Genomic DNA, 18,790 nt, shown 5'->3' on the forward strand with positions numbered 1-18,790 from the left:
TAAGATGTGCAACGTTTGGGGGATGGGCATGCTTGAAGCTCTTACTCGAGGTGGGAGGGGGGCATGGGCAATATAAATAACCTTAACACTTGTACCCCCATAATATGCTAAAAAAAGTGACAACTTAAAAAAAAATTTGCTATATAAACAAAACAGAGGAACTGTTGTTCTGCTGGAAAGATGTTCCAACACTTTCACAAGAAGAATTAAAAGATGGATTTATTTTAATTGGCATGGTTCTATTATGACAAATAGTAGACTAGCTTTTTTGGGAGGGGGGTCTAGATTTACTATTTTGGTTATATTTTTAGATCAATGTAATTCTTTTTTTATCCACCACAAATTTCTATTGTAACTATGAGATTGATTTAATTTTGTGCTTTTACTTACACTAATTTTTCTTTGCAGGTGATTTATTTAGCATAAAAACCTTCTTTGAAGGATGGCAGAAGTGGTTTTGATTGATCTCTTTGGTTTGAAGTTGAACTCTGAAAACAACTGCCATCAGGCATTACTGAAGACATTGAATGCTGTCCAATACCACCATGCTACTAAGGCTAAGTTCCTTTGTGTTATGTGGTGCAGTAACATCAGCTGTGAAAGGGATGGTAAACATGATAATTATGAATTAGAAACAAACAATGGATTATCAGCTGTCTTGGGAGAATTTGAGACTGTTAGCAATCCCAGCATGGCTGCCTCTTTGTACACCATTAAACAAAAAATAGATGAAAAAAATCTGAGCAGCATTAAGGTAATTGTACCTAGGCACAGGAAAACATTAATGAAAGCTTTTATTGATCAACTCTTCACTGATGTTTATAGTTTTGAATTTGAAGATTTACAAGTGACTTTGAGGGGAGACCTTTTGAAACAATCCACTGAAATAAACATAATCACAGCTCAAGAACTGAAAGAAATCCAGAATGAAATAGAAACATATTTGAGAAGTCTGCCAGCACTGAAAGGAGAATTAACTATTATCACTTCTCCTTTGATCCCAGGTATATTAAATGCTATTTGTTGGTTTTACTGTGTACATGAAGATGTAGCCTTTCCTTAGAGGTTGTTCACCTCTTATTTTTCTTATTTCTTTTATTGACTGTTTTGGGCTTATTGCATATTAGAATCAGTTGCAACATAGAGGTGTCATAGATGGCTTTGTGGTATCAGGGGTATCAAGGTATAACCCCTTCTAAGCCACCCTAAACAAATAAATTTGCTTTATGCAAATTAACGTTTAAGACACCCCCTCACCACCCACCTCATTTACAATGAGATTTATGACCCTGAAAATTTATTTAGAAATTCTGAAACTTCAACTCATTGGCACCTTCATAGAAGAGTGAAATTTAAAACAATCTTACTTCTTTGCTAAATAGTATTTATTATGAGCTATTTGCTGTTGGGTATAACAGCATGGGACAGATAGGATAAGAAACCCCTTGAAGAACAATAACGCCATAAGGATGTTAAAACAAACAAAGCAGAATTTAATAAGAACATCTTGAGGTAGGAAATGATGTCAAAATTAGAAGCCAGATAAACAAGAGTAGGTTGAAGTGATCCGGGAAGGTCTTAATTGAGAGACTGGGTTTTATAATGCTTTATAGTCTTGTATAGCATCTTTTTAATCTTTACTACTTATCTTCAACAGATATTTTCATACATGGATTTACTACAAGAACAGGTGGGATATCTTATATACCAACTCTTAGCTCATTCAATCTCTTCAGTAGTTCCAAACGGAGAGATCCCAAGGCAGTTGTTCAAGAAAATCTGCGTAGGTTGGCGAACGCTGCAGGATTTAATATTGAGAAATTTTACCGAATAAAGGTAAGATTTTGCTTCATATTTTGGAAGATCTAAAGCATATTGTTGACTCTGCTGGTAATTACATGGACTTTAATTAAGCTATTTAACTTTTGCATCTCGTGTTTTATCTAAAATGTTAGGATAATGTTGTAGCTGTTTTTCTTAGATTTATACATCATAACCTTGTTGTTGTTTTTCTTAAATTAATTCTATATATATATATATATATATATATATATATATACAATAAGTTCTCAACACCATTGACAAGTTCTTGGAAACTGTAACTTTAAGCAAAATGACTTATAATGAAACCAATTTTACTGTAGGCTAATTGATATAAAAAAGAATTAAGTTCTTACAGCATATTTCTGGTCACCAAACATCACCAAACTTCTAAATAAAGACTAAACATTTCTAATATTAAACGCTAAAATAAATAGGAGCTATGCCTACATTAAGAAAGATTAATAAAATCAAGTAAGATAACAGTTTACCCAATTATTCCAGTTCAGGGTTGCTAGAGCCTGTCCTGGCAACTCAGGGCCCAACTGTGGACAGGACACCATTCCATCATAGGTTGCACTCACACACACACACCCACACTCACTCACATGGGGACCACGTAGGCATGCCAGTTAATCTAACATGCACATCTTTGGGATGTGGGAGGAAACCAGAGAAAAAACCCATACAGACATGAGGAGAATGTACAGACTGCACCCAGACAGTGACCTAAATGGGGAATTAATCTTTTTTCCTCATAAACGTTATAATGATTTGATGTCAAATGAAAGAAAATTATTCAAGGATGTGCTGTATATTTCATCTAGAGTCCTCAATTCTAAAAGTACAGTTAATTCTCAGAGAATATAGCGCCACTTCCCTTTCTGATTTAGAAGGGTGGTGAATGGTGGAATAGAAAGGCCATCATTTTCTAACTCAACACTAGGAGGAACTAGGGTCATAACTGATGACATAATGTCTTGTTCCTTACAGAATTCTAGCTTTACTTGAGTCTAGCAAAAATAAAAATGACATTAATTTGGTAATTCATTTTCTTTAATAAGAAAGTTAAATTTTCATTTTGTAGAAAGTGCTAGAAGGAGAGATTTATCCATCTGTAATGAAAAGTATTCATGATGATAGACTATATTGAATTTTGTAATGTTAAAGCCTGCTTTTCTTTGAAGAAATATGCAGAGATTATAATACCAAAAGCTTAAAAAGTTAAATAAGTAAATTTGGTATTTTACCATATGTACAAGTGGTACATTTAATGAATGCCAGTAATCTTACACTGGTCATATAATTTTGTACTAAAATGAATACTTTCAGAAAAGCTTATAGTAAAAGAAATCCTACTTTCAAAACATTTTCATTGAACATCTTTGGTATTAATTAGACTGATCATGCCAATGACGTCTGGATTATGGGAAGGAAGGAGCCTGAATCTTATGATGGAATAACCACAAATCAGAGAGGAGTCACAATAGCAGCTCTTGGTGCTGACTGTATACCAATAGTTTTTGCAGATCCTGTCAAAAAAGCATGTGGGGTTGCTCACTCTGGTAAGTATGCTTAATTAAGCATTTAGGATTTTACTAATTTTGTAGTACAGGAAAAAATTATAATTTCTGGTGAGCATGACAGTTAATTATATTACATTGTGATAAATATAATGATGAGGTGGGGCCAGCGTACTGTTATTATAGGGGCCAATAAAAGGAGTATCCAAGTCAAATTATATGAATCATACTAGAATTCTCAAAGAAGGAAGTACCTAGGTTGACTGCTGAGGAATTTGTTGGATTTGGCTAGGTACCAGTGTTTCTCAGCAAGGGTGCCATTAACATTTTAGGCAAGGTAATCTAATATTACAAATTAAGTATCTTTGGCCCTCAAAATTCTTAATGTCAGTAGCATCTCCAGTTTTAGTAAAAACCAAAACAAACAAATCAACCAAACAACAACAACGAACACCTCCATGCTTTTCCAAAACACTCCCTGGGGCAGTGGTACTGCCTCTGGTTGAGAATCCTTGAAATCCAGGCAACGGCAACAGAGAAATAGGAATGTTAGGCATATTGCAAGAAGGTGTTCACACAGATGGAGCAGCATGTGTAAAGGTAGGGAGTTAAAAAAAGCAAGATGTTTTGAAAACCGAAAATTAGTGTAACTAACTCAGTTTATTTAACTGTAACTGTTTTCTGAAGATAAGAGCAAAGAAGTGTTTTTTGAATCTCTATTGTGTTAAGGTTATGGTATTTTATTTTCTGAAGGTCTTTTAAAATAATATTTAGATTATCTAGTGGTTATGATTCTATATGAAATGTGGGATGATCTTTAGAAATTTCTTCTACTTGTAAATCTATGACTACTTTCCTTTTTAGTCCATGGAAAAAAAAAAGAAGCATATTTTTTTTTGACTAGCTGAAGTAATAGAATTGCATGAGAAATCAAGTTTACTAAAAGAAATTGTCAAAAAGTTATTTAAAACTTTAGTCTTGGCTCTTGGATATAAAAGGGGAATATTATTTATTACTTCTTAGGCTTTAAAACATTTATTTAAAAATATCCAAGATAAAACAGTAAAAATGAAGTTATAAATGTGAATTTTCAAGTCAATAAATTAACTTTGAAATAGAATATAATTAGATACACTATATACTTGTTATTTTATCAGATATAACAAGTGTAAGATCCTATGGGACTAATTGAATGAAAATCTTTTAACCATATATATGCCTATACATTTGCTGTAGGAAAAAAATCAAATAGGAAGTAGAAGAATTGTAGGTGAAAGAATAATTAAGGAAGATCTCTGAGGAAGAGAGCTACTCTTATCTATAGAAAATCCCTGACAATATTTCTCTTTAGCTCAAAATTCCTATATCTAGTTGCTTCCCTATGAACATCACTGATTACATATTCATAGGTGCCTCAAAATCATTGTGCCAAAAACTCAATATTTTTTTCCTAAATCCTTCTCTACCACTTAGGTTTCCTGTTTTGATTATTAATATCCCACCCACTTACAGACTCAGCTAGCAACTTGATCTTTTCCTTCTGTTCTTCCCATAGCCACATATCCAATGGGTTACCAGTAGAGGTTGGGCCTGTAACCTAAGTACTTTTTGCTTTGGTCATCTCCTCCCTTTATCTGGGAAGATTGATCTCTTTGCCTGAGTGCCTAGATTTAGAAGGGTATGTGTATGCAGTATTGAGGGAAGGAGTAAAGGTACTCCTTATTGGCCAACCAGATCAGCTGAATCAAACTCAGATACAGGGAATAAAGGAGAAATGCAATATTCTTAGCTTTCTGTCTTTGGCAACTTGATGGGAGCAGGAATAAGGAAAATTATTTTATCTTGGAACTCCATGGGGTCCAGTGCAGAGGAGACAAAACTGGCAAGGGAATGATAGTCTAAGCAAAGGGGAAGGGTGTGAAAGGGGACTATTAATTGAAACATAACACTTATATTTTAGTGTAAAAAGTGAAGGAGAGATGAAAACTACAAAACATTGCTGAAAGAAATTAAAGAAGACACAAATAGATGAAGAGAAATCCCATGTTAATGGGTTGGAAATTAGGAAAATACAAATCAAAACCATAATGAGATATTTTCTCATATCCATTAAGATGACTAATATTTAAAAAACCCAGAAAATAGTAAGTGTTGTTGAGGAAGTAGAGAAATTGGAACACTGGCGTACTGGTAGTGGGAATGTGAAATAGTATAGCCACTAAAGAAAACAATATGATTCATCAAAAATTTATAAATAGAATTACCATATGAGCCAAAAATTTCCCTAGTGGGTTTATATGCAAAAGAATTGAAAGCAGGAATTCAAAAAGATATTTGCACACCCATGTTAATAACAGCATTCACCATAGCCAAAAGTGGAAACAACCCAAGTGTTCATTGATAGATGAATGGATAAGCAAAATATAGTTTATATAATACCTACAATGGAATATCATGTAGCCTTAAAAAGGCATGAAATTCCAATACATGCTGTAATACAGATGAACCTTGAGGACATTAGGCTAAGTGAAATAAGCCTGTCACAAAAAGTCAAATACTATATTGATTTCACTTATATAAGGTCCCTACAGTAATCAAATTCATAGGAACTAGAAGAAGAATGGTAGTTGCCAAGGGCTGGGGAAAAGGAGAAACAGGGAGTTATTGTTTAGTAGTTATAGAGTTTCAATTTTATAATATGAAAACATTCTGGAGAGTGATTATACAACAATATGAATTTAATGCTTCTGAACTTAAAACTTAAAACAGTTAAATGGTAAATTTTTTGTGTTTTTTATCACAATTTTTTTAAATATGAAAAATAAAAGTGAGAGAAAAGACTAATAAGCTATAATACTATAGAAAACTATAAGTATAGGACATCTTTAAAAAGGAAAAGAAAGGAAACTCCTATTAATGTGTCTTCTGTGTCAGGTGCTTGTATAACATATCTCATTTAAAAGACACACTATAATGTAATAATTAATTTTGTGGTTCATTTATTATTTCTGGACTTTGAAAAATGTACAAACTAAATCTGCTCATTTTTACGATAGACATAAATTCAGCTGAAGTTCTGTTATATTTTAACTTTCCTTATCTCTTTTACTTCCTATTTACCAGGTTGGAAAGGTACTTTGTTAGGTGTTGCTATGGCTACAGTGAATGCTATGATAGCAGAATATGGCTGCAGTTTGGAGGACATTGTTGTTGTACTTGGACCATCAGTAGGACCTTGCTGTTTTACTCTTCCAAAGGAATCAGCAAAGGTATTTCATAATCTTCATCCTGCATGTGTACGACTATTTGACTCACCAGATCCCTATGTTGACATCCGTAAAGCCACCAGGTATGTTTGATTTCATTCTGGAACTGCAAGTTTGGTTTTTGCTATTGCCCTAAAATGAAATTTTTCTTGGAGAACAATTAATAACATTAAGAAAAATTCAGGTAGCAGTTATTTAAGTAGCTGACATATACATGTACACAAAAACTCATTTTAAATATGACCTCTATTTTCATTTAAGTTTGAATAACAGAAATGTTCCTGTCTGGTATCTCTTATTGATTTAAAAGTGAAGGAAGAAACACTGGAGTTTACTTTTAAGAGATATACTTAAACTTCATATAGAAAAGTTGGCATGTACTTTACTTCACAACCATTCCTCAGCTAAATCCTCCTAAATGTAATAAACTATCCGGAAGCTGATATTTTGAAATTATTCTTATGCTCTAATTAACTAGAGGAATATATTTGTTAGGAAAATATTAGATAATATAAACATACCATCACTTTCAAGTTTTTTACAATTTCTTGCATTTTTGAATCTATGAAGTTTTGCTATTAGTATCTGTTGAAAATTATTTGCCATTACTACAAAGGAAAATTGATGTTTGATTTAAATCATGTATCTATTTCCAGTCAGCAAAACCTTACCCAGATTCTGCCTCATTTAGTACATAAGTAGAAAGGTTGAAATTGATTGTTATATGTGACTTGTGGAATCAGGTATCGCTAGTTTATAGTCGTATTTCATATCATGAAGTGTTTATGGAGAAGCAAGTTTTCTGTGAAAAAAATTGGTTAGTAGAAAGAAATGAGATGGAGGATCAGATGACTAAAATGTATGCTCTGTCCGAACCAAATGAATTTTGTCTAGTATCCTATTAACTTTAGAAGTTTCTTCAAAAATAAATACTTGAATTTTACTATAAAATTCTGAAACCAAATCACGTCTGCAGGATAATATAGAAGGTTTTACAGTTCATTTACGAACTTAGGTGATAAATGGTGATAAAATTAAACTTCTTTCTGACTAGTCCATGTTCTATAAGTGAATAACAGTTTGCATTATTCCAAAAAGATCGTTCCCAGAATTCTTTCATACCAATATCCATACTTTTTTCATATTGCTTTGGCTATTGGTAAAATAAACTCTTGCTTTCTTTTGAAATATCTTCATCTTAAGGATTCTTCTAGAACGGGGAGGAATTCTTCCACAGAATATTCAGGACCAGAACCAAGATCTCAACCTCTGTACATCCTGCCATCCTGACAAGTTTTTTTCTCATGTCCGAGATGGCCTTAATTTTGGTACACAGATTGGCTTCATATCGATTAAAGAATGAGGTACAGTTGGTTCTCTTCTCTTTCTAGTCTCTTTCTCTGTCTCTTGTCCCTGGCCCTCTCTCCTTCCTTCTTTCCTTTTTCCTCTTTCAGTCTTTCCCTCCCTTCGTTTTTTAAAATAATTAATTATATTTAACTTTATACCTTTATTCCTATAGGAAGAATTAAGTTTTATTTTTTAAGCAATGCAATAGTGGTAGACAAGTTCATTTTTAGTAAATACTCTATTATGAAGAATAGCCACTCCTTTTCCTAGTTAATAAGAAATAATCAGGATGGCTTATGTTAAAGTTATAGAAATAAAATAATTTAGTCTTTAAAAAGTCCTGTATTTATATTCCTTATCTCTACTATGTAATTGATATCTATAAATTTACTATCATAACATTCTTATAGCTTTCATTTTTTTGAGAATAAATATTTGCATAAATATTCTAATTCTAGAATAATAAGTAATCTTCAATATACAAATTGGCTTGGTTTTCAAATAGCTTTCCAACTGATTATCTGTAACTGGAGTTGATCACATTTTTCTTTTACGGGTCAGATGGTAAATATTTTAGGCTTTGTGGGACATAGAGTATCTGTCTCAACTACTCAACTCTGCCATTGTAGAGCAAAAATAGACTGATACTACAGAAATGAGTACGTTTGTGTTCCAATAAAACTTTATTTATAAAACAAATACAGATGAGTGGTTAGATTTGGCCCACAGGCCAATAGTTTGCTGACAGCTGGTCTACAGTCATAGAGCTAGATTGAGTGTAATTTCATTAAAATAATATTTATGAGAGATGGTTTTGTTAGAGCTATACAAAAATACTTTATGATAGTGATTTAGCATTACTCCTTTAGCATATATGTAATTTTCCTGAAGGTCGCTTTTAACTGAATGATTATTATTTCAGTCTTTACAATGTCTTTAGTTCTTTAATATGAAAAAAAACTTTAATAGACTTTATGATTCTTACCTTTATATTCTCATAACACTAATAAGGGTCTCATATTTGATTTCTATCTATTTTACAGATGCTTGACTGGATTCTTGCATAAATATTTCCTGCCTCCTTCCAAACTGACTGCAAAAGAGAAATTTAGCTGTTTGATTTATTTAAAACCAAAAGGATTAAAATGGATAATTTACCTGTAGGTTATATTTTTATTATTATCTAAAGACAAATGATTTTCATTTAATTCTAACAATAACTGACAAAAAATCAGTATGATATAGTTTTATAATATATGTTTTATAGATGAAGATTATTCTTAAGATTTGTTCTACCTATTTATTACATAATCAAGAATAGGTTTGTTCAGTTCAGTATTTATTGACTATTCTCTATTTGTCAGGCTGTGTTAAGCATAGGTGAATCAAAACGAATGACTTTTCCCCTTTGAGTCTAATGTAGTGGAAGGGATAAACACTTCTACAACTTTAACTTTAATAGCAGTATAAGAGTACAGAAGGAGTAGTGGTTAATTTTGCCCAGAAGGCAGAGTAGAGAAGTTATTACACAGAAAATCCGCTATCACATAGGTCCAAAAGATGTATAGACTTTTGACAAATGAGAGACAACCATAACAGGTAGAGAGAATACCATGAACCAGGGCATGAAACTGAAAGTACATAACATGTTATATATAGAGAAAGGTGTAGGCAGGTGTTAGGACTGGAAAAACAGGTTGGAAACAGATTAGTAAGGGTCTTAAATGCTATGTCAAAGAGTTTGGAGTTTATTTTCCAGGTGATGACTAGGCATCAAAAAAAAAAAAATTAGGGAGTGTGTTCATTTCCTTGGCATTGTATTTAACCAGATGAATTCAAATCGTGTGAAACCAAAGCAGAAGACTAGATAAGAGATGATCAAAATATTTCAAAAAAGAAATAATGAAAACCCAATGAAGGCAGAGGAAATTAAAATGGAGAAGAAAGTAAATGGATTAGAGAGACATTTCGGAATTAGAATCAATAATCCTATTTACTAGATAATGGATGTAAAAGGTAAGGAAGAGTGGAGAAGTCATTGATGACTGCTTTCTGCTTGGCTAACTACCAAGAATGGCAATTAAGGGAGGGGGGCAGTTTGGGACAAGGAAGGATAGTCAGTCCCGCTTAACACAGAATGAAGTGCGTTCAGATGGAAATATTTGGTCAACCATTAGAAATACAGACCTAGAACTTAGGAGGGAGCCTGACACAAAGTCACACATTTGAAAGTTGGCTATGTAGAGTTAATGCTTGATTCTACTGGAGCAGGTTGGATAATCTAGGCAGAAATTAGGGTGAGAGAAAAGGAGGTCCAAGGATGAAACCTCATATAACACCTGCATTTGAAGAATAAGAAACTAAACAAGTAAGTCAATTGAAGTAAGAAAAAAAAATAGGGTATGGTCGTTTAGTGGAAGTCAATGTAGGTGTGGGAAGTACTCAAAAAGAAATGTACAGGGATAAAATAAAGTGAAAACTGAGACGAAACCAATGGCTTAACTGTATTAAAGCTATTCTGTAGGCAGTGGTGGCAGAGTCAGATTTCAGTGCATTGAGGAAGAGGGTGTATAAAATGTCGACATTTCTTCAATGGTATTTACTAGAGAAGAGAAAAATCTGGGGACTGTATCTTGAAGGAAGCAAGTTGTTTTGTGGATGAATGGTTTTGAGTATGTTTGTAAGCTAAAAAGAGTTAAGCTACTTTTCTTTTGGGAAAAGATGGTATATTTTTAAATGTAAGTTGTTACATTGCATCTTAAAAATTTATTTCATATGTATATTTCCTATATGTATATGCAGTAAAATAACAGCAAATAACATTTTTTGGTATTTACAAAGGACTTTCATGTACCTGACCTCATTTTACCTTTATGGCTACTCTGAAATACATAGATCAGATGTTACTCCCTTTTTTTTGGATGAGAAAACTGAGCCTCACTGAGGTGGAAGTCAAAGTTACATAACTTGTGATGAAGTAAGATTTGAACATACATGTTATGACTCCAGATCTCCTTTCAGATTTTACAGTTAATGAAAACTATCTAAATTATATTTTTATTTTTAACTTTTTGTTAACATCATTTATTCATACATTCAGTCAGAATTGTGTTGAGGAAGTGGGATAAGTTAAAAATATATAGTTGTAGCCTTCAAGATGTTTAATATCCAGTGAAAAGTGACAGTCAATAAACCAGCAATCTCAATAATGTGTGTTGTGAGGTTGCCACAATCTGTTACCTTATTACTTTAATTCTCTGCATTCCCATAGCCCGGTGTGAAATTTAAATAAAATACCTCATTTCTTCCAATTCAAAGAAGGAATTAAACACAAAGCATAGGATAGAAAATTTGAACTTATGCAAAATATTCTTTTTTGTAATGATAATAATAAAGATTAAGGAATAATTTCACATAATGAAATAGGTTGATAATTTTCTGATTCTTTACTGTGCATTATTTTGTTTGAAGTTTATAAATTTACAGAGTGATAGGCAGATATATTACATTTTATGTACCCCAACATTGTAAAACCAAATGAAAAGTATTTTTGATTATTTATGATTTTAGATTATCTGTGCCAAAATATTTAACAAAAAGTTGTCTCTTTGTTGTTTTGCCGAGTGAAAAGTATGGACTCAGTAACTCAGAAACAGAACTACTACGTTATTAAATAATCATATCTTACTGCCTTATAACACACCTGTCACTCTGAAGTATTTGTATATACGGTTTTTGAACTTTTGGAATACAACAACAATGATGATTTCTAGTAAGTCAAAGTTTGTTTTTTAATCTAAGCACTGCTACTAACTACACAGAGGAAATATTCTTTGGTATTTTATTAATAAGAGACATTAAGTTTATAAATAAGGGTTCATAACATGACTTTTGGGAAGTACTAATTATCAAACTAAAATTTACTGGACCATATATCTAATTGTTTTTTAAATTGTGATGAATAGCATAATGACTAAATATGCTATCCTCCAGTGCTTTACGAAACAGATGAAATAATCTCACTACTAGGAGGCAGTATTTCTTCAAGTAGCTCTGCTCTGTTTTTTGGTATAAAGTTAATCTCTATATTTGCTTGTACAACAAAAGGGCATTTAAAGTTAGTGAATTTATTGCTCTTACTTTAGGCACAGCATACGGTAGATCAGATAGATGAAAGCATTTAGGAACCCTCACCCACCTCAATCTCCCTTCTATCAAATCTCTAGTAACTGCTTTTCTGTAAGTACATTCGTGGGAGAAACTCAGAAAAGCTTAGTCTGTGTCACATGACAAAAAATAAATAAAACCCATGTATTCAGAAGCTGGAAGAAAAGATAACAGTAACCAGATGAGTTATATTATTTTGTATCTCAAAGTGGGATTGGATATTTGTTTTCACTTGATTGTCCTAAAGTTATACGTACGATGTATCCATCTTTTTAGTGAAAAAGTCATCTGTTACCAGTTATCTGTGTGTTTGTGTGTGTATGCATGGGCCTGTATATATATTCTAACTGGTGAAAAAGAAATATGTGTGTGTTAAATATGATATATAGCCCCTTTGCCCTAGCCAATATAAATTCACACATATAAAATACATTGGATGCAGTGGAATCATAGATTTCTCCCTTTAATTTTCTTATAAATTGTACAATAAAGAATTAGAAGCATGGTTCGTGTGCCTACTAGATGTGCTTATGGGAACCCTGGTCTAGATCATGTACACTTCCATTTTAGGCAGTGTTTTTAAGCTGACTTGTCATTTCAAAGATTAGGCAGCTGCTATAAGCAATACATTGTTCCGTGCTAGGTCATTGATTAATGAAAAAAAAAAAAAAGAAATCTGCCAGTACTACTTTTTCCAGATCAACAAATTTAGCTTGAAGTCACAGTGATTACATGTCAGTTGTGTTCAGACAAACTTTTCATACTCTCCTTAGATGCATTTTCTTTGCAGAGAAAGAAATGTTTACATCACATTCCCTATGACCTTGTGCCAAGTGCCTAAGTTGAGCTATGTCCCTTCTGTATTTGGAGCAGGCTTTTTGTTTCATTTAGTTCTCAGAAGGCTGGGATATCCAGTAACTGTATTTTATTAAACAATTAAAATTTCCAGCAGGCTCCATAGCTCAAAATACCACCTTACTTTCTAACCATAAAAAGGTATTCATTTCATGAGAAACATTTGTAGAAAATAGATCTGTTCATGGTAACAAGTCTATTTGTTTTGAATATCCTTCATTTTCTTAATTCTGCTTCACACATTAGTTTACATCTCACTATGCTTTCCTATTCCTTAATATCCTTAAGCACACGTATATCTGATATTTCATATTCACAGGGTAAAGTCATTCTTTGAATTTTCTACATTTACATTTATATCCAGATTTGGCTATATGGTTGCCTGTTGGACTTATTCTATGGTCTCTCGAATACATATGCATCCTCCAAACTTAACATATTCCCTTCAAAACCTCCTCACTTCTGGTGTTCTAACTCAGAGAATAAAATCATGCAGGTGCCCAGACAGAAACTCTAGAGTGTTTCTGAATGCCTCTCTTTCCTTCTCCCCTTTCCACACTACTGACTGTGTATCTACCATCTTTTCCCATGTCTCTCTCTCAACTGCCACAGACATTCTGGTCATCATCTCTCACCTACATCATTAGAGCAGCCTTATATGTTTAATATCCAGTGAAAAGTGGCAGTCAATAAACCAGCAATCTCAATAATGTATATTGTCTTTCCTTATTGAATCCCTCCTTACAGTGCCATTATTGATTGTTTTAAATTGAAAATCTGGTCATATCCCTCAAAATTTTTCATGGCTTTCTCACCGCCTCCAATATAAAGACCTGCTCACCAAAGTTCATAAGTTCTGTCATGATCTTGCCCCTGCTTACTCTTCAATTCCCACCCCTCCCACTCTACACCACATGCCATTCTGTACTTTTTTCATTTCCTAGATTATACCATTAAGCTAGGTCAGACCAAAGAGGTTGGTTTGCATTCAAAGACTGATAGAACTCAGATTTTATTCAAGGTTACTTTCACTTAGATTCTCTACTCAATTAGCAAAAAGGCATTACCAAGGACATATATAAAATAAGCATTTTAGTGAATAGATCCAACACTCAAGTGTCTTCCTAATTTCTCATTGAGATATAGCTAAAATCCAGTTGTCAATGTAGTATATACACAGTGAAGATTGTGCCAGGTAACACACACAAACTCAGTAGCTTTTGTTGCATTAGGCAGGGTGAGGGGCCATATGAATGCTCAAAGTTCTACCTTTAATCATATAAGGAAAGTTTTTCTGTATCTACAAGTATGAACAATACTTTCTTCTGTGTGATTGGGTCAACAGCAATTCTTACCATGATCTTCCACAGCTATGTTGTCTCTTGCCTTCTAGCTTTATACATACTGCTGGTTCTATTTGTACAGTAGTTCTCAACCTCAGTTCTCGTGAATAACTCTTGAGCATCCTTTAAGACTCAAATCAGGGGTCACCTCTTCCAGAATATTTTCCTTGGTTGTTTGCCTCATGAGCATTCATCCTGAGCATCATTTTTATGGTCCTTAGTAAAATAATTTTTAAATGTTGGTCTGCTTAAAACACATGTAACTCACAAGGATGCATTCAGACTCAAGGTGAAGGGATGGAAAACAATATTCCATGCAAATGGAAGCCAAAAGAAAACTGGCATAGCAGTTCTGATTTCAGATTACTTAGTCTTCAAATCAGGAAAGGTAATGAAAGACAAAGAGGGTCACTATATAATGGTAAAGGGTACAATTCAACAAGAAGACAGCACAATTCTAAATATTTATGCACCTAACTCAGGTGCACCCAGATTCATAAAGCAAACTCTACTTGTGATCTAAACAAAATGATAAACAGCAGAACCATACTAGCTGGGGATGTCAACATCCCTCAACACCCTCCGACAGAAAGGACAGATCCTCCAAACAGAAAAGAAACAATGAACTTAAACAGAACTCTAAAACAAACGGGACTGACCGACATTTATAGAACACTCTACCCCAAAACCACTGAATATATGTTTGTCTCATCAGCTCATGGGACATTCTCTAAGACTGACTATATCCTAGGCTGCAAAGCATGTCTCAACAAATTTTAAAAAACAGAAATTACACCATGCATCTTCTCAGACCACAGTGGAATAAAATTAGAAATCAACTCCAACAGAAACTCTCATCTCTACACAAAGTCATGGAAACTAAACAACCTCATGCTGAATGATTATTGGATTAAGGAGGAAGTTAAGATGGAAATCAAAAGATTCTTTGAACTAAATGATAAAGGAGACACAAGTTATCAAAATCTGTGGGATACAACCAGAGCAGTCCTGAAAGGACAATTCATAGCCTATCCTGCAGGAAGCTTCTGGTCTGATACAGGGAGCTGTGCAGTGGCCTTGCTCTGGAGACAGCAAAATGGGGGCCTGTTGGCTTCTGAACCCTGGGCACTGTGGCTGGTGCAATTTTGAGGTCCCAGCCCCAGAGTACTGTACCTGGGGGTCAGATTCATTGCTGCCACCTCTCCATTGCTCCTGTCAGGGTGGAGAGAGAGCGTGGAGGCCAAATGTTCTTGAACAGCCTATGGCCAGGTGCTGCATACCCCCAATGCTGCTTGGGGATCCAAACAAAGCAGGTGCCCATGGACCTAGCCCCTACTCCTGCCACTTAGATCATTCATCCCAGCCACAGCTGCTGCAGGTCTTAGGCAGAGGATATGCCTCTGGTTGCAACTGCCTGGGTAGCAACACCACCACAAATGTAGGCAGAATGAACGCCCATGCTGCCAGGCAAAGACTTCCCTCATGTGCCCATTCCCCACTGTGTGCCCATGACAATAACAAGAGAAGAGAAGGCCCAGGAGGGGAGGAGAATTAAAGGCTCACAGTACATCTGCACCTCTCCTGCCTGGTCAATCTTCTGGAATAGGACTCAAGCACGTCATCCAGGGACCACTCCCTTTCTTTGAGCAACAGAGTTCCCAACAGAGGAGATCAGGTATACCACAAAGCTATAAATATCTGTTTTGAACTGAGAGAAGAGGTACCAAATGAGAAGGAACCAGATAAGAACTATGGCAACATGAAAAAACAAGCTGTTTTGACACCCCCAAAAGATCACACTAGCTCTCCAGCAATGTACCCCAACCAAAGCAAATTGTTAAAATGTCAGATATGGAATTCAGAGTGTGGATCACAAGTAAGATCAATGGGTTTGATGAGAAAGTTGAAAACCAACATAAAGAAACAACTAAAACAATCAAGTGATGAATGAAAAATTGACTCAAGAGATAGATAATATAAGAAAAAACATAACAGAACTTCTGGAAATGAAAGAGTCATTTAAGGAATTTCAAAATACAGTGGAATGTTTAAACAACAGACTACTCCAAGCATAAGAAATAATTTCAGAGCTTGAATAAAAGGCCTTCAAATTAACCCAGTCAATAAAAAAAATGAAGATAAAAGAATCAAGAAGAATGAACAATCTTTGAGAAATATAGGATTATGTGTAGCAAAGAACCATAAGATTCATAGGTATCCCTGGGGGAGAATAAGAAAAAGCAAAAATCATGGAAAACTTATTTGAGGGAATAATAGAGGAAAACTTCCCTGGTATTGCTAGAGATTTAGACATCAAGATACAAGAAGGTCATTGAACTCCTAGAAGATTCAAGGTAAATAGCACACCACCAAGGCATATAGTCACCAGTCTGGCCAAGGTCAAAGTGAGGGAGAAAATCCTACAAGCTGTGAGATGAAAGCATCAGATAACTTACAAAAGAAAACCCATCAGATTTGGGGCAGACTTCTCAGCAGAAACCTTATAAGACAGAAAGGCTTGGGGGTCCCATTTTTAGTTTTCTTGAACAGAATAACTGCCGGGCAAGAATTTTGTGTCTTGCAAACCTAAGTTTCATAAATGAAGGGGAAATAAAGTCTTTCCTGGACAAGCAAACACTAAGGGGATTTATCACCACTATACCTGCCCTACAAGAAATGCTTAAAAGTGCTGTATACATCGAGCAGAATAATCCATACACACCATGTAAAAACGCCCCAAATTTAAAATGCACAGCTCTTGTAAAACAGTAACACAAGGCAGAAAGCAAAACAACTAGGTAACAATCAACATGATGACCAGAACAGTATGTCATATATCAACAGTAACATTGAATATAAATGGTCTTAATACCTGACTTAAAAGATATACATTGGCTGAATGGATTAAAACAAAACAAAACTAAAATATATGCTGTCTCCAAGAAATCATTTAACTTGCAAAGATTTGCATAGACTCAACATAAGGAGATGGAATAAAATATTCCACACAAATGGAAACCACAAGTGAGCAAGAATAGCTATTCTCATATCACATAAGATAAACTTTAAATCAATAATGGTAAAAACAAAAAGAAAAAGATGGTCATTATTAATGACAAAGGGACCAATTCTAGAAGAAGATATAACAAGCCTAAGTATATATACAACTAACACAGGAGCTCCCAGATTCATAAAACAAATTCTAGTAGATCTAAGGAAAGAAAGAAACAGCAACATCTTAATAGCCAGGAACTTCAACACTCCACTGATAGAACTAGACAGATCATCAAGGCAGAAAATCAACAACAACAAAAATAACACTGGACTTAAATAGGAGTCCAAAATAAATGGACTTAACAGATATTTACAGAACATTCTACTGAAAAAATCCAGCATATGTATTCTTGTCATAAGCACATGAGACATTTTCCAAGATAGATCATGCGTTAGGTCACAAAACAAGTCTCAGCAAATTTAGAAAATCAAAATGATACCATGTATCTTAGCCCACAGAAGAATAAAACTAGAAATCAATTCTAAGAAGAACTCTCAAATCTACAAAACACATGGAAATAAAACAATCTGCTCCTGAACAACTCATGTGTCAAAAGTACCTGATGTGGTGGTAAGCTCGCATTTCATAATATTTTTTCTACCATTGCTGGAAGCCTCTGGTAATATTTATCAGAATACTTTGAAAATGTATATTAAAATCTAGTCTGGTAGTCTGAGTGAGTGGTGTGATTCAGTTTTGGATCACATATGATATATGGCCTTCACCTAAGATAAGCAAAGCTTTAAACACTAGCATCTTGGTCATAATAACCTCGTAACTTACTGTCTTCCTTTGTCTGCTTCCTTTGCAAATGCTTTGTGCATTATACACATTTATCCACTAGGTGGCAACATGTACTTAAGAATGTTTCTAGTTGCCTCAATCTAATGGAATTTAAGAGATCCAAAATTTTTTATCTGGAAAATAGCCATTGTATCAAATCTTAAGAAACAGTGTTATCTGAATGTAAGCTCCCACCTAGCGATAACTATGGAGATTGTAATGTTAATATTTGCTACTATTAACTTTCAACTACACTCTTCCGCCTATATATTCACACACGGCACATTTGCAAAAATAGATTATCCCTCATGCTCCTTTCATTCCTCACCATTTTATGGTTTTTTTATACCTCACTTCTTAAATATAAATATGCTCACTCTAAATTTCTGTAAATTATCTACCAACTGTGATTCTCTTAGTACCCTACCTTTTCTTTCTGTGGCTCTTGCCTGACAATAACTTTGCCCTTTTTCCCTGTTTTTTTTCTTAAATATTATACCCACTCCACAGTAAAATCAAGTGATTGGCCTGTATAGTACCATATGTATCTCCTTTGGTTTTGTGCTACATCCTAGATAAATAGAGCAAATTGTGGATACTCATACAATCTTAGGAAGTCATGTGGTTCTC

The 18,790-nt window shown here is 34.1% G+C and overlaps 1 protein-coding gene across 1 annotated transcript in view; it reads left to right on the plus strand.

The window, feature by feature from the left end:
* LACC1 (laccase domain containing 1) overlaps positions 1 to 18,790 on the plus strand; it is a 48,647-nt gene that overhangs the window by 1,057 nt on the left and 28,800 nt on the right. Inside the window, exons 2-7 of the mRNA XM_012761028.3 lie at positions 409 to 1,004; positions 1,658 to 1,836; positions 3,221 to 3,386; positions 6,468 to 6,693; positions 7,814 to 7,974; positions 9,001 to 9,117. Of these exons, the coding sequence (XP_012616482.2) occupies positions 443 to 1,004; positions 1,658 to 1,836; positions 3,221 to 3,386; positions 6,468 to 6,693; positions 7,814 to 7,973 (1,293 nt within the window). The 5' untranslated portion in view covers positions 409 to 442 and the 3' untranslated portion in view covers position 7,974; positions 9,001 to 9,117. The remainder of the gene's footprint in view (positions 1 to 408; positions 1,005 to 1,657; positions 1,837 to 3,220; positions 3,387 to 6,467; positions 6,694 to 7,813; positions 7,975 to 9,000; positions 9,118 to 18,790) is intronic.

The sequence above is a fragment of the Microcebus murinus genome, chromosome 13 (assembly GCF_040939455.1).
Source record: "Microcebus murinus isolate Inina chromosome 13, M.murinus_Inina_mat1.0, whole genome shotgun sequence".
NCBI classification, from domain to species: domain Eukaryota; kingdom Metazoa; phylum Chordata; class Mammalia; order Primates; family Cheirogaleidae; genus Microcebus; species Microcebus murinus.